At 40.3% G+C, this 22,271-nt stretch overlaps 1 protein-coding gene across 11 annotated transcripts in view; it reads right to left on the bottom strand.

Moving 5' to 3' along the window:
- LIMCH1 (LIM and calponin homology domains 1) overlaps positions 1 to 22,271 on the bottom strand; it is a 340,013-nt gene that overhangs the window by 4,209 nt on the left and 313,533 nt on the right. For 6 of the 11 annotated variants that reach the window (XM_067735824.1, XM_067735825.1, XM_067735823.1 and 3 more), the window contains 9 exons: positions 18,884 to 18,964; positions 15,874 to 15,966; positions 14,897 to 15,001; positions 13,068 to 13,195; positions 10,862 to 10,983; positions 10,485 to 10,608; positions 8,166 to 8,252; positions 6,668 to 6,776; positions 4,242 to 4,344 (listed from right to left, as the gene is read on the bottom strand). In XM_067735824.1, the coding sequence (XP_067591925.1) occupies positions 4,242 to 4,344; positions 6,668 to 6,776; positions 8,166 to 8,252; positions 10,485 to 10,608; positions 10,862 to 10,983; positions 13,068 to 13,195; positions 14,897 to 15,001; positions 15,874 to 15,966; positions 18,884 to 18,964 (952 nt within the window). The remainder of the gene's footprint in view (positions 1 to 4,241; positions 4,345 to 6,667; positions 6,777 to 8,165; positions 8,253 to 10,484; positions 10,609 to 10,861; positions 10,984 to 13,067; positions 13,196 to 14,896; positions 15,002 to 15,873; positions 15,967 to 18,883; positions 18,965 to 22,271) is intronic. The other 5 variants (XM_067735831.1, XM_067735826.1, XM_067735829.1 and 2 more) reach the window with 2 other exon arrangements.

Here is a 22,271-nt window from a genome sequence, read left to right as displayed (position 1 = left end):
ATTCACTCTGAAGATATAGTTTTTCCTTATGACACCAAGAAAAATGAGCAGTATTCTCAGATGTACTGGTCATTCTCCCTGTCATGTGTTGACTTAATTAAAGTTTAGCCTAAAATGATATTAACATTTATCTGGAAAAATAAACATGAGAGTTAGGAAAACTCGGAAAAAATAATTGGAGAGAAGGTAGACATTCTCTGCTTCAATATTGAAACATAATATGAAGCTATAATAATTAAACCTGATACTAGAGAATAAATAGGTTAATAAAACATAATAAAATATCCAGAAGACCCAAATATATATGGGAACTTAGTTTAAGAGAAAGCTGGTATTTCAAATTAACAAGAAAAAATGGGATTATTCATTAAGTTATAGACATACAATTGGCTAATTGCAAAAAAAAATAAAGCTACTATTTATCTTATTTCTTGTCCCCAAATACATTTCTGATTATCACATGTTTACATGCCAAAAAAACCCAGAAAATAATTCTAGGAGAAATCTCAGCTAAATTTATTTATACCCTTGGAATAGTGAGAGTTTTTCTAAGGAGGACACAAAACCCCGAATCCAAAAAGGAAAAAAAGAGATATGTTTAACTATTTAAAATGAAAATCTTTTCTATGAAAAAAAAATCACAAAGTAGAAAGACCAATGATAACTGCCCAAAGCAGCAAATATAAAATAAAGGGAAATTTTCCTTAATTTACAAAGAACTCGTAAAAATCAACTGCCAATAGAACAATGGGCAAAAGATAAAGAAATATAAATGTCAATAGAAAAAGAAATATAAATGGTGAACAAACATATGAAAAGATGTTTAAACTCATTTATAGTTAAAGACTACGGATCAAAGCAAAGAGGTTTTTTTTTTCTTTTTTTTTTTCCTCCCCACTTAGCAGAGTGGAAATTTTAAAAGTTTGATGATATCCAGAGCTGACATAGGCATGAAGAGAGAAAGAGGCTCTCTTATATACTTTGCAGGGAGCATACACTTTTCTGGAAGATAATTAGGCAAGTTGCCTGAAAATTTAAAAAGCACATGCCTTTTTATTCAGCAGTACCACTGCTCAGAAGCTACCCTGTGAAAATGCTTTCAAATGTTCATCAAGACATACATACAAGGATGTTCGCTGGAGCATTTAAAAAATAATATTAAAAAACTAGAAATAACTGGAGCACTCATTCATAGAGCATTAGTTTTAAATTATGGTTAAGTCCACACAATGGGATTGTATGCAGCTATTAAAGAGCCATTAAAAAGAATGAGGAGAAAGAAAATGCTATATGGAAAAATTCCCAAGATATATCATTAGGTGAAAAACAACAGCAACAAAAACTAAGTACCACTGTGGCTACGTCATTACCTTTGTGAAATAAGAACCAATACAGGTAGATGTGTCACACACATATGCACCTGTGTGTGTGTGTGTGTGCGCACGCATGTGCGTGTATACAAACATACATTCTGCCCCTCTCCCCAACAACTTATTAGAAAGTGATTACGTGGTTAAGGTTGAAGAGGTTCACTTTTAATTTGGTATCTTTCTAAACAATCTAATTTTTCTAACCTTTTACTACTTATAACTTCTATTTATTTATTCTTTTGAATATTGATATTGGTTATCTAGACAGAGACATAATGAGCCTTTTTGCTTTCTTCTTAGTACCTTAGTATTCTAAAAAACATCCTAGTAAAATATTGCATCAAAAACATTAAAAAAAAACCATATCTTTAATCTACCTCCAATCACCTTATTTTTCATCTTACAGGACAATTACAGGAACTCTATGGTTCTTGTCTTTAGATTTGGAATCAAAAGCAGTTAGTGGCCTTTATGTTTGTATACACAACAGAAAAATTGCTGGCCTAGATCTGAAAAGCTAATTTCCAAAGAAATGACAACGAAACACCCAGCTTCTCAATTAAAATGAAAATCTGGATGAAAGCAGGTCACTGTTATCCAGAGGTGAGTTCAGGTTTGTTCTCTGCTGGCATTCTTCAAGCACTTCAAATTATGAAAGAAATTCAGATTTACAGCACTTTTCAAATCTGGTTCAAGAGGCCATCAACCTAACAGCGCCCTCTTCTGGTACCATGACTCACATTCAGCAGGTCATTGAGGTTGCAGGGAAAACTCCAATTTATGTTAGATGATAGGAAAAAAATCACTTTGAATCCTGAGACAAAAGGGTTTAGTTTTCCTTTTTAATGACTAATAAGAACGTTCTGTATAAAAAAATAAATAAAATAAAATTCAAAATTAAATAAAGAGAAGAGCATTGGCGCAAGAAGAGAAAATCAAAGAATATTCTTCTTCAAAAGTAAAAAAAAAAAAAAAGAAAAAGAGGAAGCTCCCAATTTCTCCTAACATTATCATTTTTTTTAATTTGCCAAAAATGTTGGGTACATGTATATCTATAACTGATTCACTCTGCTGTACACCTGAAACTAACACAACATTGTAAATCAACTATACTCCAATAAATTAAAAATAAATAAATAAATAAATAAAATAGATAACTAGTGCAAAGCAGCCACATAGCACAGGGAGATCAGCTCGGTGCTTTGTGACCATCTAGAGGGGTGGGATAGGGAGGGCGGGAGGGATAAAGAAGAAAAACACCCAAACAAAAAACCAAAACAAACAAATACAAATATAGTTTAAGTAAAATATAATTATTATATATTATACATGTATATATATATACTTGTATATACCTGTATATATATTTATGGTATATATATGGTATACTATTATCCCATATTTTATATGTATAATACATAGTATAAAAATTAATATCAATATTTTGTATATACATATAAAATACATATAAAATAGTCCAGGTTGATGGCAGGAGCTCTAAGTTGGAACCGTTTTGACCTCAAGTCAAATGTTTATCATAGATCAAAACCACCTGGGTTTAATTTTTACTTCCCATCATTTTGTTAAAATAGGCATATATTTCTCTGAATTTACAAAATCTATAGCAATAAAACAACTTAATTTCAATTTTCACTCTTAAAATCTTCAGTCTTGCAGATTTAGAAACCCACATGAAAAGACTGTAAAAATGCCACTTCAGGGCTTCCTTGGTGGCGCAGTGGTTGAGAGTCCGCCTGCCGATGCAGGGGACACGGGTTCGTGCTCCGGTCCGGGAAGATCCCACATGCCGCAGAGCGGCTGGGCCCGTGAGCCATGGCCGCTGAGCCTGCGCGTCCGGAGCCTGTGCTCCGCAAGGGGAGAGGCCACAACAGTGAGAGGCCCGCGTACCACAAAAACAAACAAACAAAACAAACAAACAAAAAGACAACAACAAAAATGCCACTTCACTTACTTTGAGAAATAATAAAAAATTCTTGAATTTCAAACACCAGATCTTCGCTCATATTTTTTTTTTAAAAAGAGTTTTTGACTGACGAATTTGCATAGAAGAATCACCTGCTGTCTAGGTCATGCACCAGAAGGACTATACTTGGGATGGAGAGTGAGGAAGGATTCAGAGGCTAGCCACTGGCTAGTTTCAGATTTTATAAACAGCAGCTGGGCAACAGCACCCCCTGGTGGTCCCCCCAAAATAACATTAACTTTCTGTGGCACGAGACCCAGACATGAGATGCGAGGGCAGGCTCCTCAAGGGGGCTTCTCTGATTAGTATGTACTAAGGTATTTTGGAGGGAGCAGGGATTCACAGAGAAGTAGAACCCACCATTTGTCTCGCAAAGAATTTTCAATTTAGTTGGGAACAAGCCCATATTATGCCATGAAACTCCTGAATGGAGGCATGTAGATATTGAGGAGTTGGTGCTTGATTTGATGAGCAGTAGAGAGCTCTTCTTCATATGTGAAACACCCTCCAAATGCTACTGGTCTTCTAAAGAGATGCCTCAACAAATAAATAGTTTCAGACTTTATAGCATCCCTGCATCTCACTGAAATCTCTATGGTGAGCTCAGGCAATGTCTCAAACTTGGTTTACATTTTTACCTGCTGGTGTATTAATGCACTTCTGGATAAAAAGAATTAGTCCATGTTATAGCAGTAACTTCCAGCAAGAAACAAGTGGTAAATACGGGATTATTTCATTATCATTTCTTTTACCTGGATGCTAATGTATCTTTCCCTCAGTGTAGGAGTTATCAACTGATGGAGAGTAGCTGAATTCCTAAGCTAAGTCTATGAAAGGCATATATGGTTGCACTCATTCATCTCAAGGTATTTCCCCTCAGGACTTACTTCTGGATCGCATGTAGCAGTCATTACAGTTTAGAAGACCATTTCGAATCCTAACATCCGTCCCACTCACTGCGTCTCCAAGCTGTCCTTTACAAATTCCACACTATTGGGTAGAAAGAACAGAAGGTTATAAGGTGCGTAAGGAACTGTTTCCTTATAATGTTTAGTTATTGTTCACATGAATAGTACAGTAATCACTTCTCCAACCTCCACATTTGTTGCATATCTACTATGTATTCGATGCTGCACCACGACTTGACTTCCAGCAACAATATACTTTTAGCATTTTATCCTAACTCCTGGCATTTTTCAGAGAAGGACACCAGTTCAGAGAGGTTAGCTGACTCGTCCAAGGTTGTGAAGTTGGTAAGTGGTATCAGGTTGATCCCAAAGCCTATGCACACCGATTCTCAATCAAGATGGAAGAACCGTTTTAAACAGGTTAAATCCTAGTGGTTTTAAATAAACACATGGCCAAGGAATGATCAATATATATTGAAACTTGTCTCTGAATAATCTTCAAATGCTTTTTAGCATTGTTGGTAAGTTCTACCCGACCAGAATGACTGGGAAATAGCTATTCCACTTTATGTTTCCACGTTAAAGGCAGTGATACCAAGTCAGCCTGAGAGCAGAAAGAGACTGTGGGGTACACTGTACTGGCTGAATCAGAGAACATGCCAGCCTACTGCAGGGGGATCTTGACCCAGCCCAGGAAACAAGGGCCAGCCCCAGACTGATGCTCTAAGGCCATCTCAGGTAGAGGGAGGTTTCATCCAAATTATGTTACAAGCTGCATCTACACAGAAGAGTAGGGGATAAATTTAAGCGGTGATGTACCTTAAAGCATCAGGTCAGCTCCAGGAAGTGAGTGACTAGAGAGAATAAAGGCCTTGACAGCTAAGAAGACAAGTCCCCTATCTGCTGAGAATCTGCAAAGACTCGTTGCCACCTTGATTATTCTGAGTTCTGGTAAAGTTTCTGAGAATAAACTGTGGTGTTGGAACATATTATCTTGGTATTAGTATGAATTTTTTAAAAGTATGAAGCCTCCAGGGACTTCCCTGGCAGTCCAGCGGTTAAGACTCCATGCTTCCAATGCAGGGGGCAGGGGTTCGATCCCTGGTCGGGGAACTAAGATCCCACATGACACACAGCGTGGCCAAAAAAAAAAAAAATAGCATATAGCCTCCAAACATTCCCAGACAATTTAGGATATACATTACCTATGTCAATTTTACAATAAGAATATTGATAAATGGAGTCTAATTAAGTATCCATATTGCATTTTGTCCATCAGTTTTGCTTTCCAGTGATTACTGACATTATTAAATTAATAACTTTGGGACAACCTCACTCACTTTCTCTTAGCTTATAGGTAAAGTAGAAGTTATTTTAAACCCATGCAAGTTTACTTTATAGCTGAGGGGGCTACTAATGAGAAACAGGACAAATCCAAGAAGGACACAGAAAGCATGTTAGGGTTATAAAGAGAAAGAAATGATTCTTTTTCAGAGATAGAGGTTTGGCTTCAAAATTATATATTATCTGAAACATGTCCATGGGTGAAAAAAGGAAACGCTGATATAGTCTGACCTGTAAATATTATAATAAATCAGGCATAAGTGGTTCGTTCACCTGCTTGTTGGCAGGAGATTTGGGACTAGAATTTAGTCCTCCTCATTTTCAGTTATTTATTAATTCATTCATCTAAACATATTTATTGATACCATCTTCACTGGGTGCAGAGGATATAGTGGTGAACCAGACAGACGTGGTGCCTGCCCTTACGGAGCTTGTAGAGAGCAGATGATAATTAAACAATTCAATAGTGAGTGATAAGGACCACGAAAGGTTCTATAAGGACCTGTAACCAAGGCAACTTGACTTAGTGTGGTAAGCAGGTCAGCTTCTCAGAGGAAGTGATATTCAGTCTGTGACTGCAGACATACTCGTTTGGAGACCTACAAGTTAGCAACTAGCTGTAACCACTTAATTGACAATCTTCCATTAAGTCAAAGACCCAAAATCTTTGAATTGAGTCTCAAGAGTTTGAGAAGCATCAAAGATGTGACATTCCAAATAAATCCATCTGGCCTTAAAAGATTCAGAAGCATCATCGTCCTCCAGGGTGGCTTTCTCAGCTTCCTGCTAAAGTATATGCTCTTTAGCAACGAAAAACGGTTTTATAAAGACACGTCGCACAAATCTGTTTTGCCTCCTCTAACCCGACATCCCAGAGGGATGCGTGATAGGAGAGTTTCATCCTGAAGGATGGACTCCACGCACACTTCTGTACAACCTAGAGTCAGGAGGCCCTCACAAGCAAAGGCTGTCAGGATTTCCAGGAGGTAGTCACTCAGCACAGAACGAGGCCAAAAGACATTATGAGACTGTACTTAGGCAGAAGAGAGATGAATACATACCCTAAAGCACTGGATGTGAAAATAGAGATTGAGGGTCTCGATGATCATTGCAGCTCCTTTACCCAATGGAAGCCCACACGAAGAGCACAGCTTCTTCCCACTTATAGACCTAAGTTGCAAAATATATGCCATAATAAAATGTTCCGTTTAGAATCATTGGTCAAACACACTAATATGGAGCCTCACGCAAAAATAAATAAATAAATAAAACATGAGTTTTTAAAATGTTTATACCGTAAGTGAAACAATTACTGAACTGATAATGAGTAGGAATTAGGTATAAGATGCAGACAATTGATAGATTAAATACAATAGGCCTCCACTGTGGCATGGAATTCTGTGTGTGTGTGTGTGTGTGTGTGTGCGTGTAGGTGTGTGTGTTAGTTGTTATAAAAAGTTTGCGTTGTAGTCTATTCAACCACAGTGATCAGATGCCTTGAGATGATTTAATGTATTTATCATATGTTTTCTTACGTCCTAAAAGACAGTCAAGTTTAGCTTTATTAAGGTTTTAATGTTGTGTTAAATTTTTCTATAATTGGTTCATTGGCCCACTAGGGCATTTCTTTTTACTTATTAAAATTTTTTTTTTTGTTGTTTAAAAATAAAGAGGAAATTGTGATACAGCCTAACAGGTATCAGGCAGATGTGGGATCAAATTCCTGCTCTGATACCAAGTTCTGTGATCCGGTATGAAGAACTCACATTGGGTTTCCAATCCACCTGGCTCAGACAGGATGGCTGTGCTCTAAGGCAGCTTTCCCTCAGCTAAGATCGGATTGCAATGATGCCGATTGTCGGGAAAGCTCTTGGAATTACACAAGAAATTTTAAAATATGCAATATCATTTGGAAGCAAAGAGAGGGACAGAAGAAACAGAAAGACAAGAGAAAAAAGGAAGAGTTGCCCTTAGCAAACTCTATTTATTAGGATTTCCCTCTTATCCAGTAGTTAAATGAAATTTCTAAATCAAAGAAAACCTTGGAGTACTCAGTCATTTGTCTCTCCAGGGAATGGGAGCTCAGGCAGCTTTTAAGAATATCATGGGGCCTAATTAATGTCCAGAAGCAATCATTAGAGAGCTCGAGTAGAGTAAAAGGGAGGATGAAGTTTCATTTCTCAGCGCCCGCCTGGTTCACTGTAAGAGCCATCAGCGGATCCTGCCTAGAAGGTCCGAGCCGTCTTGGAGGGAAAGGCGCCGACTTAGGAGCCCGGCAATTGTCTGGTGGATTTTCTTATTAGATTGCAGGTTCTGCACAATGTAATTAAAGCCCTATGGCCACAGCCGCGCCAACGTCACACACTTGGCTCTTTCGACTGTGGGCTGATAAAATCTTTAGGCAGATGGGGATGTGTCCTTTCCTCCCGCCTATGTGTGTGTGTAGGAAGAGACATGGATGGACAAATCCCTCGCAATCCTCGGGCAAGCACTAATTTGGTTGCGATGTGCTCAGCAGGCTCTAGCCAAAACAAAGCAGCCTCAGAAAGGCTTGCTGACCTCTTGTACCTGTTTGGTGACTGGCCAGGAGGGGTGGAGGAGCAGGGGGACAAGTGCCCAGCCTGGAAGTTCTCGCGAGGGCTTTTCCTGTAACATGGGAAAGGAGCCAAACATCACATCAAGTAAGGAGAAGTCCAATCCCACAAGGAAAGGCTTTTTAGACAAGGAAAAAAAACACCCCACTTCCTTGGCAACCAAATAAAAGACCACAGTGTGTCCTAGGGGTCACTTTTTTTTTTTTACAAAGGACAAAAAAATTTCCATCTAGCAGACTGTACAGACATTGGATGTCTGATATCAAAACCAGGCTGGCATTGTTGAACGGAAAGACAGAATAGTTTTCTATTCTTTATTTTGGTCAGGCTCTTTGCTAGTTAAAGTTGCACTCCAAGTTAGATATAAAAATTACGGACAGGGTGGGAGGGGAGAGATGAACAGTGGTGTAGGGAAAAGTTCTTAAAGAGAGGCCAGAAATAAAGGGCAGCGCTTAAACGAGGTATTTTTCAGTGAGGTGCCTTCCACCCCATTCATAAATTCGTTACATGATTAGGGATGATGTTCAAAACATCTAACGACTGCTATGTGATTGGGCATCTACAAAGCAGAATGGTTCCCAGCCAGAAGCCCCCAGAATGGTTTTACGGGTGCTGCTGGTTACACGTGAGCCCTGCCTGTGATTAAGCTGTCAGTTCCGGGCTCTTGATTTTAAAAGTTAATTTCAGGGGCTTCTCTGGTGGTGCAGTGGTTGAGAGTCCGCCTGCCGATGCAGGGGACACGGGTTCGTGCCCCAGTCCGGGAGGATCCCACATGCTGCGGAGCAGCTGGGCCCGTGAGCCATGGCCACTGAGCCTGTGTGTCCGGAGCCTGTGCTCCCCAACGGGAGAGGCCACAACAGTGAGAGGCCCGCGTAACGCAAAAAAAAAAAAAAAGGTAATTTCACTGGTAAAGAAAGGGACAGAAAAGAACAAGGAAAAGAGAAATGCCAGCATAGACATGAACAGAGCGTGAGGCCATCTGTCTTGTAACTGCTTTCAGAATAACTCCCTGAGCCCCTGCCCCCGCAAACCTCCCTCCTCAGACAGAGCTTGTCTTCTCCAAAATATCAGCTTTTCATGGAATATCCTAAAGTATAAGGACCATCACCTTGAAAAATGGTTGAAAATCACCACAATGATCAATAAAAATAACGACTCCTTCTATGTGATTTTAACCTTCTATTAATTCTCCATGTCATCTAGACATAGAGAAATGAAATTGGATAGACATAAGAGAAAAGGGGGAAATGGTTCAAAAGTGTACTGAGAAAAAATGTAACAAGAAAAATAAGATAAAAGGATGAACTTATAAAACAAGTTATCATCATCATCACCATCACTGTCATTATCAACACCATTGTCTACAATGTATAGTACTTATTATTTGCCAGGCACAAAACCCTATGAAGTAGGCACTACTATTGTTCCCATTTCATACACGAAGAAACTGGAACAGAGAAAGATTAAGTATCTTGGTCAAAGTTCCATGCAGGCAAGTGTCAGAGTCAATATTTTGAATCCAGGTAGTCTGGCTCCAGGTAGAATGATTGGTTAAAGTATAATGAATATTATCTTTTTAAAACTGATTACAAGGAACCTCTGGCTCAAATATGATCTTATCATGGAACTGTGGGTTTACTCTGAATCCCTCTACCACTCATCCAGACAAGTACTTTGGATAAGTTATTTAATATCTCTGAGCCTCAATTTCCTCATCTGTAAAATGGGAACAATAACCCAATAATGTTATTGGGAGAGTTCAGTGAGTTAATATATGAAAAGAGGAGAAAGATATATGTAAACCCTTCAACACAGTGCCTATTATATTGACATGTTTCAAAAATGATGCGATTATTACTATAAAAAACACAATTGTTACAAAATTAGAACAGAGCCTGGGGTAGTTAGTTAAGGGGAGAGAATGATGACGAGAGGAAACATTTTTTCCTTGAAGGAACATTTGTCCATAGGCTCTGAGACAATTTAACTCACTTAAATAAACTGCTAATACAACAGACCTGCACATTCTTTCCAATATTTAGATTTGTGGGTTAAAAACATACTTTGTCTCTTTTAAGTTGCCAAATTCAGACTAAATATTTACTTGCCAGCAAGATTGTTCCAAACTGCCATAAATATTTGTTACCTTGTCAATGACAGTCAATGGAGAGAAAGCACAAAAATGCTGCTAACATCTAACCATCTCACACTTTTTCACTTTTCCCCATTCTTAGTCAACTAAAATAAAAAAGAAATTCCACACCCATCTTATTGGGTTACTCACTTCCGCCTTTCACTCGGAGACTCAATCTGATGATTAATGCTTTTGTCCAATGGGAGGGTTTTTGGCTTCACATCTTCTAAAATGTGCATTGGTGGGTTTGATACCTGCTGATTCCGGGATGGATCTGAGGCCAAGTAAAGAACATACACTTAGTGCTCAGTAAAGCTGCCGCCTTAGTGCTTAGTAATCACATTTCTCTAAAGTGCTAATGCCTGCTGAGGTCTCACAGTGATTTCATGGGGCCTCCGGACTGTGCTGTTTAGCATAAGCTGGAAGAGAAGCTTGCAGCCAGCAGAGGTCATATCTGTCTGGACGATGGGGTGGGGAAGGGGTCTTACAATAATTGAAACACGGGGGTTGGTTTTCTCCATTCTTACCCTGAGCTAGCTGTGGGTTCATCCCACAGGGTGAGGCCCCAGCTTCTGTATCCAGCTGGAGGTCCTGATATATTCCTTTCAATGCAGGGTTCTCAGAATGAGTCAAGACTCCTTGAGTTAGGCTGTTAAAATAACAAATATATTTCAGAACAGGAATAAAAGCAACTGAACGAAAATTATTGATCTTAGCCCTCAGGACCGATTACGATACGAAAAAAGAAATGGGGCTAAATAAATATTTATTCTTTTTATGTTAAACTAGATTTAAAATGGATTTAGAATACTGTTCAATGCTACGCATGTTCATTACCCAGCAGTTTAACAAACCATCATTTCTGATGTCCTCTCTACCTCCTTGTCCACAAAATTCTTCATTCTAAGCATTTCAGGGGGTGCCAGAACTAAATGCAATCTCCCAGATTTTCTCAAGAGAGGACTTATTGTGGAAAATATTTGGGCCACATGGGGCTTCGGCAGCCTATGGTAATTCACTGGTCCTTTAGTAGCTTCTATGTGCAAAGAAAGGAGAGACGGAGGAGATTTTTTAAAGGTTTCTGGTGACAACAGGGACTGTCTGGAGAACGAGCAGTAATTCATGGAAAATGCTTATTAGCATCCTTCAAATATTCCTGACTAGTGGCTTTCATTTCAAAAACTGGAAAGTCTCTTTAAATAGTGTTAACTGGAAACAGATGTGCTGTTCCAAGGGCTCTGCAGGCTCTGGACATGGGTCCCAAGCTCTAATATCTTACAATTCACCGAGTCTCCTAGCTGATGAGCATAGGAGAATTCTCAGTGCAAATCTCACCAGAAGAGCTCAGCTCCCAGCCAACCTTTCAAATTGGCCAGTCTTTGAAAATGATACTTAGATAGCCTTTTGTGTCTTTGGGTCCCTCTGAGGAGGCTGTGTGTGTACCCAAGTGTGTATGCACACACACACATGCATGCACACTTTCCAACATCTATCTGATATATCGGAGCCCCAAAGGCCAACATTTGTGTCATAAAGAACTTGCTGGTGGCAGAGCACTGCTAGCCTCTTGGGTTTCTGCAGGTCCCTTTTAGGTCTCAGGCATGGGGTCGCATCAATAAACTCACTACAGTCCGTACCTACAACCAGATTCTGCTCCAGTCTGAGCTAGCTCTGAATGCTCCAGGAGTTTCTGGGTATCCTGTTCTGATCTCCCATGGAACATACTGGAACCCATGGGGTAGGGGGATTACCCATGACCAACGGGTTTGTTGGCTATCCTTTATATTATCACCCAGAGTAAACATGGCTTCTCACAGGTCAGAGGACACTAATGGCAAAGTTCAGGTCCACAGTGAGTAGGACACCACGGCCTCATTTTTTTTTTTTCTTCTTTTAAATAAACTTTATTTCTGTGGACCAGTCTTAGAGTTATTTAAAAAAATTGCAAAGATAGTACAGAGACTTCCCATCTACCCTGTACACAGTTTCCCCTGTTGTTTTCTGTGAGTATGGTACTTTGGTTACAGTTAATGAATCAGTATTGATACAATATTTTTTTCTTTCTTTGTTTTTAGTTTTAATATATTTTTAAATTTAAGTATAGTTGATTCACAATGCTGTGTTAATTTCTGTTTTACAGCAAAGTGTTTCAGTTTTATATATATATACATATGTATATGTATATATATACACACACACACACACATATACATTCTTTTTTAAAATATTCTTTTCCGTTATGGTTTATCATAGGTTCTCTGTGCTATACAGTAGGACCTTGTTTATCCATTCTCTATATAATAGCTTACATCTGCTAACCCCAGCTACCCACTCCATCCCTCCCCCAACCGCCTTCCCCTTGGCAACTACCAGTCTGTTCTCTATAACCACACCACAGCCCCATTTTAAACTCTATCCCTCCAGATACATTAACCATTTCAGGTGAGTGGTATTTAGGTTTGGGACTTTGAATTGACAACATGCTCCTTTGGTGATCTATACTGTCTCCCCTCATTTAAAAAAAGGTTTCACCTATTTATATTCAATAGTATAAGGACACTGACTTGAGAGCCATTAGAATGTCTTCAAGCAATAATATATGCATAATGTATTACTGGAATGATAATTTCAAAGCTGAATATGATTCGCATTAGTGATGGGTGCCCTTCCTGGGAGTGAAGGGGCACAGCCCAGCTTTGCGCATATGGATGGACAGCCTGGAACGGCTCATACCTGCCCTTTTCCTCCAGTGGATCACCTTCCTTAGTCTTAAGCAATGAGCCACTGTTATCCCCCTGGAATGGTTTCTTCTGTCTTGTCTTTTGTTCTTCCTCTCGACAGTTTTCCAAGTCCATCTTATTCTAATGGGGAAAACAAGGATAATCTTGAATATAATTTTTAAACACACTGGACAATACTCATGTTTGGCCATGGAATATCTGAAGCACTTTCTCAATCACACTGACTACAATTTAAAGAACAGTCGTTCAAATTAACTGAATAGGGCTTCCCTGGTGGCGCAGTGGTTGAGAGTCTGCCTGCCAATGCAGGGGACACGGGTTCGTGCCCTGGTTCGGGAAGATCCCACGTGCCATGGAGCGGCTGGGCCCGTGAGCCACGGCCGCTGAGTCTGTGCGTCCAGAGCCTGTGCTCCACAATGGGAGAGGCCACAACAGTGAGAGGCTCGCGTACCGCAAAAAAAAAAAAAAATTAACTGAATAGTAACTGATTTCCAATGATTTGAAATGAACATGTAACCTGGATCTCTCTCAAAAGTTATCATAAAAGGGAACTGGCTAGAAAACCCATCTTTCAGAATAAAACAAAGTCATAGGATTGCTTATTTCAGGACAAGTGGCATTTGAGTGCCCGTGGGTTATTTCAAAATGCAGATTATGTAGTGTAACATTTAAAAATTGTATAAAAAATTTTTAATCTTTAATTTAAATTTTAAAAATTTAAGTAAAAAACAAGCAGAAACTAACACACCACTGTAAAGCAATTATACGCCAATAAAGATGTTAAAAAAATAAAATAGAAATAAAAAACAATACACTTCAAATTTTGATATTTGAAAATGGCTGGTAAATATTGAAAAATTGTTGGACAGTGTAGAATTCCTTTGATGATGATACATAAATAACTTATTTTAGAGTCTAGAAAATCTTTCATAATTATCATTGCAATATATGAAAGAGACATGAAAGACTTGGCTTTTGTGATAATCTTTGTATATAACAGCAAAGATAAGCAATATTCTGAGCTTCCTGAGTGACCATGCAATATCAAATTTGGTGAATTACTTTTGTACAATCTTCATTTGTATTAAGTTAAAATTGGATAATTTAAAAATTTTAGTGTATTGCAGCATATATTAATTGACTACAGAAATGACTAATATGACATATACCCAAGTGATATTATGTTTATTGCAAAATGAATTTATTCTGTTATTATACCATCAAAAACTAAAATGCAGATTATAGACTATCCAGGTGTTGGTATGACCAATGTCCACTACCTCCATGACCTTATTTGGGGGATATGGAGGTTGACCAGTCTTTCTGGACTCTCTCCAGACCTTGAAGACACACATATATATATTCATGGGGAATTTTAAGAGTGATTCAGAAGAAACTTTCATGGAGGCCGGTGAGAGTGTATTGTTGGCATCCTACTGCTAACATCCAGTGCAAAGAGATGTATGGTCTGGCAGAGAGAAACATACGTCTGCTAAATGAATGAATGATGGGCAGTTAGAAAGACATTCCAGCATGTGGCATCACTAACCAGGGTCTTGCCAACCAGTGCAGAGACTTTGGTTCCCAGCCTGTGGGGGCAGGGCTGGCCTCAGTAATATGTTTACTGCTCTCAGGGATTGACTCTAGGGTTTCACCACGGCAATGACAGTATGATGGGGTACAGTGGCCACGTAGTAGCTGACATGATTCTAGAGAAACAGCTAGTCCTGGATTTAAACTGGTGGAAAACTTGGCCTTGTGGTTTAGTACTTCTATTTTAGTTTTCTTATTTCATGAATTCCTTTTAATCTATGGTCTTACCATTGTCCCACTGCCTTCAGTCACAGAGGAGGATGTAGACAGCTGGTCTGCAGAACTTGAAGAAATAGTAAATGGAACTACAGTGTCCTCAATTATTTTGCGCTCCTAGGGGAAGGACAGGAATTAATGAAAGGGGGAGAAAGGATAAATCATATGTCAAGAGAAAAGTGTCATTAAAGAAATTTAGGGACAAACATCAGAATTATGTGTAAACAAGCAGGGCATAAAAAAGGTCTTACTTTTAAAAAGCATGTAAATCAGATAACATGCTCTATGGGCAATGATTTAGAAATGAGCATTTAATTTAGAAAAACAGAGTCTTTGCGAGTTAATTAGTGTGATTCAAGAGGCCTAATTAGAAATGCTATTAGGGAAAGTATTATGCACAAAAATTATTGTTGAAGGACAAATTCACAACAATATTAATCATAAACAGATTTTGGATAATATATATAAAGTGTAGTTTCAAATTCTCAAACGTGGTCTGGTTTGTTCATCTAAAAATGAAACAAACAAAACCAAATTCTCCTCCCTTCTAAATCTCTTTAGTACCATACAGTGAATGCAGCAGTAAGGATTCACTTAGCCTTGATATCAAAATTATCCTCATAAAAATTAATATTAATTCACTACTACCAAACATGCTTGCCTCAAACAAACACACAGATAAACAAATTGATACTTTCATGTCATCTAAGACAAATCAAGAATCTGACCTTTGTGACTAAAGAAGAGATACAATTCTATTCTCCCCCTTGACCATGACTCAACACACCCTTACCACAAGCTAAACTGGGAAGAGTAGTAGCTTTTACAGCCTATAGGATAGGACTCTTTTGAAAGGTTGATAGGGCTCTGTTGTGAGTAAAGAGAATCAGACATGCCCCATGGGTACACACAGCACAGACAGAGAAAGTGCTGATAGACTTTGAGGAATCAGGGCTTCAGGGTCAAATTCCTTCCGGGGAATTTCCTACCTCCTCATAGTATCTGCGCTCTTCCTCTTCCACCTCCTTTTGGGCCTTTTCCCACTCTTCCTTCAGCTTGTCCTGTTCCTTCCGGTATCTCTCCTGTTATGGAATTTCCATAGATTGTTCTGAACGGAGCAGTGCATACATCATTGGCACTTCCCCCCCCCCCCCCCGCTAAACCATCATGTACAATGTGTTGCAAGACTCTCTTCTTGCTGTAAGGTTCTGAAGCTAACCCATTCATGCACCAAAAGGGGAATACCATTCTGTGGTACTCAGACATGTTACGGACATAAAAATCCAACAGAGAACAATCTTTTCTGCTGTGGGTGTTTCATAGAATTGTTCTTCAGATATATGAGTAGGCATTTGCTTATGGAAAGAGAAAAGATGGGAAGATTCTAAACTCTTTCTTAACTTGGGTTTTGTCCTCAGAGGTAGGTTAAACCAATAGTTTGCTTTTACTGGGCCCTTCAGAGATGAGTTTTGCCATTCCACTAATAGAGATACGTTGCTGCTGGGAGAGTTTAATAAAAGATTAAAAAAAAAAAAAAACCTCGCAGGTTTACAAGATAGATGATGGAGAAAGGTCCAAAGTGGGCAGGACGATAATTAGCTGAGTGGCTGAATTACTCTTTGCTTGTGGCCATTCTACTAAAATGGAATCCTCCTAACTTTAAGTCCTCCTGAATTAAGAGTAGCTTTTAAACAGCCCATTAGAAGGCTTTGATATCAGAATTGCTATTATTGTTTTCAGAAAAAAATAGGACACTAGTCACCACTTCCAGAGAACAAAATAAAAATACTCTGAATAGGAAAAGGATGTAAGGATAAGGAGAGCTTTAAAAATGTGACTGGAGTCCCTGACAGCTGACTAGAAGAAATGAATACATGGAAATTAAAACGAATGCTTAAGATGAGAACTGACACCCCTGGATGCCTTGAGAATGGCATCCCTGACGTGACAGAGACAAAGGAATTGCTGGAGTATACTACGCACAGTCTAATATCTTAGGCTGATTACTGCCAGTCCTCTCTCTGAGGCTAACATGAGTCTGTGCTTCCATCTTCTTGGGGAAGACACTGAGAATTCCTCCAGGTATTACTTGTTATGTTATTATCTTAGGAGCAAAAGGGCTTTATGGGATTGTCTGGAACCTAATGTTCCTATTAATGCTCTGGCCAAACCACTGGTGGTCAATCCATGGTAGGCTTTTAAACTTCGGCTAAAAATTTTGTTATAAAACCTAATATTGTAAAGTTTTAGACAGGGACTCCAAGGGTCTTCAGAATAGAGGAAACAGACCTTAAAACTTTACAGAAGATGAAAAACAAACAAAGCTTCTTACATTTATTGGTTCTAGGAGTTTATATCACATGTTTCCCTCACCAAGAGGATGAACTGATGATACAGGGGCCAAAGATGTGGTATATCTGTCCACACACACACACACACACACACGACACCCTTCCTTCCCCATAAACACCTTGCCCCTAAGCCCACAACCCACACCTAAAACCACGGCCACCTATCAAAGAATAACAGACACAGCAAGACCATGGGAAACACAGGCCATCTTCTTTACTCTGTGGAATTTCTGACTCCTGGTGAAATGGGCATCTGACTTCCAACAGAATAGCAGATGACCAGGGCTGGTCTGGGGTCTCCCAATGGACCTAAATGTGCCAACAGCTCTGGGACTTTGCTGAACCTAGTTCTTACTAAGAACTAGATTTTGGTATTGAAGGTTTATTCCTATGTAACTTTGAAAAGTGTCAAACTTAATGGGCAGACCTACAGCCACAGTACAATTAATTAACTATCTAGCTGACCTTTGCTCCCCACCCCTGGGAATTAAGCCAAAGGACTAGAACAAAAAGATAAGGAAAAAAAGTAAAATAAACTTGCATTAAGCATTGCTTTCTACGCATCAGCAGAAAGTCACAAAAATAAATGAGATTTAACATTCTTTTTCTTTATGACTTTTGGTAAAATCAATACCATTGGGAGTATAGGGGAAAGAACATGAGTTTTAGAGTCACCCAAGCTTGGATTTGAAACGAAGCTCAACATTTGTTAGAGGTATGACCGCGGGCAATTATATAACTTTTTTTTTTTTTTTTTTTTTTTTGCGGTGCCTGGGCCTCTCACTGTTGTGGCCTCTCCTGTTGCGGAGCACAGGCTCCGGACGCGCAGGCTCAGCGGCCATGGCTCACGGGCCCAGCCGCTCCGTGGCATGTGGGATCTTCCTGGACCGGGGCACGAACCCGTGTCCCCTGCGTCGGCAGGCGGACTCTCAACCACTGCGCCACCAGGGAAACCCTATATAACTTATTTTGAGCCTTAATTTCTTCAATTGCAAACTGAGATCAATAAGACATACTTTGATGAGTTTTATGAGAATGAAGTTAAGTAAAATATGTCAAGCACCTACAAATACGCCAGTTCTGGCACACCCCAAATGCTCAGCATAGGTTAGTTTCTAAGGTTACTAGATTACTTTTTGAAGCTCTGTTGCTCCACAAACTGGGATGAAACAAGTAGGAGCATGATAAGTTAACTCCCAGAATTTTTCTAGAATTGAAAATTAGAAGCTTTTGCTCAAAGATGGAGCAAACATTTCTACTTAAGGAAGAAGACCCAGGTCAACTTTTATTTCACATGTATGCTATCAATAACCTTCTGATAATTCCTTCCCGCTGCTAGTTGGACTGGAATTTGATTGGCAGCGAACAAGGTGATGAGTGGGTGGGCTGGCCCTTAATCAATACTTGGATTTTTTTCTACGTGAAATGCTTTCTCCTTATGTTCATCAGGGTAACCTCTGGTGGGAGGTATTAGACTCAGAGCATTCTGTCTCATGGACACAAAATGAACAGACTTAGACTCAACGACTTCTGAGAAGAAGCTGATTCCATGTATTTCCTGGGCTGAACATCTATTTAATACAGCAGAAATTAAGAGAGCATCACCAAAAAGAAGAAAAAAAATAAAAAGCAGCACACCCAGTCCTACCTGGAGCAAACGTTCCTGCTCCTGTTGCCATTTTTCCTGTCGCCTGCGTTCCTCTTCCGGGTCCCAAGCCCACAACTTCAACTGTTTAGAATATAAAACCATGATCAGAACTGAGTCATGTCCTCAAGGCCAGGCCAGGACAAGGGCACGATTAGCTCACGGTTTGACACCGTGATGGACACACAGAAGCAGAAACCTTCCCGTATCTAAAGGTGCTCTTTGTTGGCAGAAACCACTTTTTTTTTTTTTTTTTCGCGGTACGTGGGCCTCTCACTGTTGTGGCCTCTCCCGTTGCGGAGCGCAGGCTCCGGACGCGCAGGCTCAGCGGCCATGGCTCACGGGCCCAGCCGCTCCGCGGCATGTGGGATCCTCCCGGACCGGGGTACAAACCCGCGTCCCCTGCATCGGCAGGCGGACTCCCAATCACCGCGCCACCAGGGAAGCCCAGAAACCACTTTTTAATCCTAGTCCCTCTTTGGTTTACTTCCAATATGCTGGTATGATTCTGTGAACCTTTTCGGAGCTAATGAAAAGGAGAAGTAATTAGCCACTGGCATGGGAAGGCTTTTGCTTTGTTTCTCTTAGAAGTGATTTCTTAAATGTATTCACGCTCCTAAGCATAAGACACTCATGCTGCATACTGATCCCGGGTCCAAGCAAATAGGAATGCTTACTTCAGCAGAACTGCATTTTGTGAGAAGTGGTGTTTGCTGTGCTACAGAACTAATCTTTTATACTGCTATTATTGCTTTTCCACCCCAGTTTTCTCTAAAGTGGGATCATTTAACTCACCAGTGTTCACCAGCATCACCAGAGATCCAGGCAAGGGGAGTCCCTGATCAGGGCCCACAAAACAAACATTCAAACCCACAGACTTTGGTTTGTTTGGTCTTTTCAAAAAGGTTTTTGTGATTTTGAGAACCAAGTAAGTAAACGGGAATAATGGGAGGAGGATGCATGAACCAAAGTGGGCACCCAGGCCACGGAATATGAATGAGATTGAGAGGGTCTGAGGGGGGAAGAGAAATCACAGCTGGTCCCTGGGAAACCAGCAAAAGTGGGGAGGCTGATGTGTTTAAAGTTGGCCTCCCTTGTCACCCAGAGTAGGTACTGAGGCAATCCAGGCTCCCCGATAACTGTGCTTCTTCCCTTCTCTCTGTTCTGATGGGATAGTTTGGGGAGGCACTTAGAACTGTCTGGGAATGCTGAGGGAAAGAGCAGGGTGAGGGTGAAGGAACTAGGGAGGAGGGGGAGAGTCTGGGGCAGGGTGCGGGGCAGGCAGACTCTACCTACTCTGGCTGCCTGCGAAGCTGGACAGAGTCAGTCCTGTCCAAGGTTTAGATGGGTCTAGCTACTGCCCAAGATAGCTGGGCCAGCCCACCTCCCCTGCCCTGCCCCCAGTAATCCAGGCTACCACTCAGGTGCACAATGGCTGGCCCATCCAGGGAAGTCTCCAGGCTGAGAACACGAGCTAGGCCATGGCTGTTGCTCAATTTTTAACATTATAAATATCTATAGCTTTAATGTATTTAGACGTGTGAAATGTGGGCCTCGGTGGATACTCTTGCTGTGGTTCCTGCAAATGGTAGGGATGGTCACAAAAAGTCAGAGAAAGGTGGCCAAATCAGGGAGGGAAATGTATTTCCTATATGCCACTCTTGGGATTCATACTGCATATCTGCCTATGAAAGCCTCTGACAAGTTATGCAGGAGAAAAACTATCTTATTGTATAAAATCCAGAGTTTCCCAAATTTCCTTGGATGACCATAAAATGTCATCTAAATATGGATCCCAGGTGGAAAATTCTCCTGGAATTAATGGAGTTGGAGGTTGGCTCCACTTGGCATTTTCCTAAGACCTGGAAGCGGTTTAAATGTTCAGACCCTCTCTCAGGGGCATGGCCCTTCCTTGACTTTTGATGAAAAGGGTGTGGTAATGTGAATAAAGCTATAGGGAGCCCAATGGGGAAAGTCCAACAGCAGGAAGATAAGAGCAACAATTAGAAATTATGTAGTTAATTTTCAGATTTCCCTAGGTTGTGATGGCAAGAATAAGTCAGGAGTAAGCAGAAACAGGCGGGAGAAGTGTGGGATATGGGGATTGAGCACAGAAGAAAATATGGAATATTTGTTAGAAAGCAAGAAAGAAAAACAATGAACATTTTCAGAGGAAGATAAAGAGGAAGAGACCATTGTGATAAAGAGGAGGGCAAGAGAAGTGGTCATGCTCCTTTTTCGGTGACAATTTGCTGAGCACTTACTTATGACCAGGTGGCGTAGCAGGAGGCCAAGAGCCCCAGCCTCATGGAGCTTACAGCTGAGAGTGGGGATGGGGGGGTGGGCTTGTGAGGGAGTGACCCATATATAAACGATCCCCAGGAGACAGTGGGATAATTACCATAACAGAGATAGAAAAGGTTCCAGAGAAAGAATGCAGAGCGTTTGGCACACTTTGTTCTATAATTTATCTGTTTACAGATCTGGATCTTTCTCTGGCCTAGGGGTTCCTTGAGAGCAAAGAGGGCCCTTTATCCTGCTTAAGTATCTCAAGACCTTGAATTTTTAGGTCTTCAGGAAATGTTCGTTGAACAAATAAATGGGATAACTTCATGCTGGGTAATGCATCCTCTTCTCTCCCCTTTGTAGACCCTATAGCTTTGGGCCACTTCACGTCTGAGCAAAACTGCCCCGAGTCTATTGAGTTCAGACTAATCGAATGCTTACTTCCCCTCAACCTTATTTTCCAATTTCTTTTAATTTTCCATTCTATGAAGAGCTATTTATCATCAAAAGAACATCAAATTTAGGTGGGTACTTTCGAGAATTCACCTATATAGGTCAGTAATTTCTCTCTTTCTTATTCTATTTTCCATACACAGAAATAAGAATGTATCTCTGTAGGACACCCTTCCTCTCCATCCCTGCCGGGGGGACTAGAACAATTTGACATGGTTGTTCCCGTGTCATTTAAAATGGAACTCAATGGGTTATGTTATACTACTCTTCAGATCTGTGTCATGAATGCCAGCCTTGGGGTCCTTCTGGGGGTCCCATCCTCTGTGGATGTACTCAGCTTCCCAACAAACTCAGGATTCCCAGTACTGGCTTAAGACTGAGCCTCCACAAATGGTTGGTAGTTCTGGAACGTGGCTGGAGATATTGAGGGGGTTTTGTGATGGGTGATGGGTCCCTTCTCCATTCTGCACAGGTACTTAGGAATTCCCAAAGCAAGACAATTTACCTATAGACAAGAATTGGTGTTGGCTATGGTGGGCCTCTTGGATTAGCTACTGGGAGGATTCGTTCATGTATTGGGCACTGTGCTACAGGCTTCTGTGTAATTATTTCAAATAAAGCCCACAACACTCTGAAAGTATTATTATCTCAT

The sequence above is a fragment of the Pseudorca crassidens genome, chromosome 4 (genome assembly GCF_039906515.1).
Source record: "Pseudorca crassidens isolate mPseCra1 chromosome 4, mPseCra1.hap1, whole genome shotgun sequence".
Taxonomy (NCBI): domain Eukaryota; kingdom Metazoa; phylum Chordata; class Mammalia; order Artiodactyla; family Delphinidae; genus Pseudorca; species Pseudorca crassidens.
This window is presented reverse-complemented; position numbering and strand designations above follow the sequence as displayed.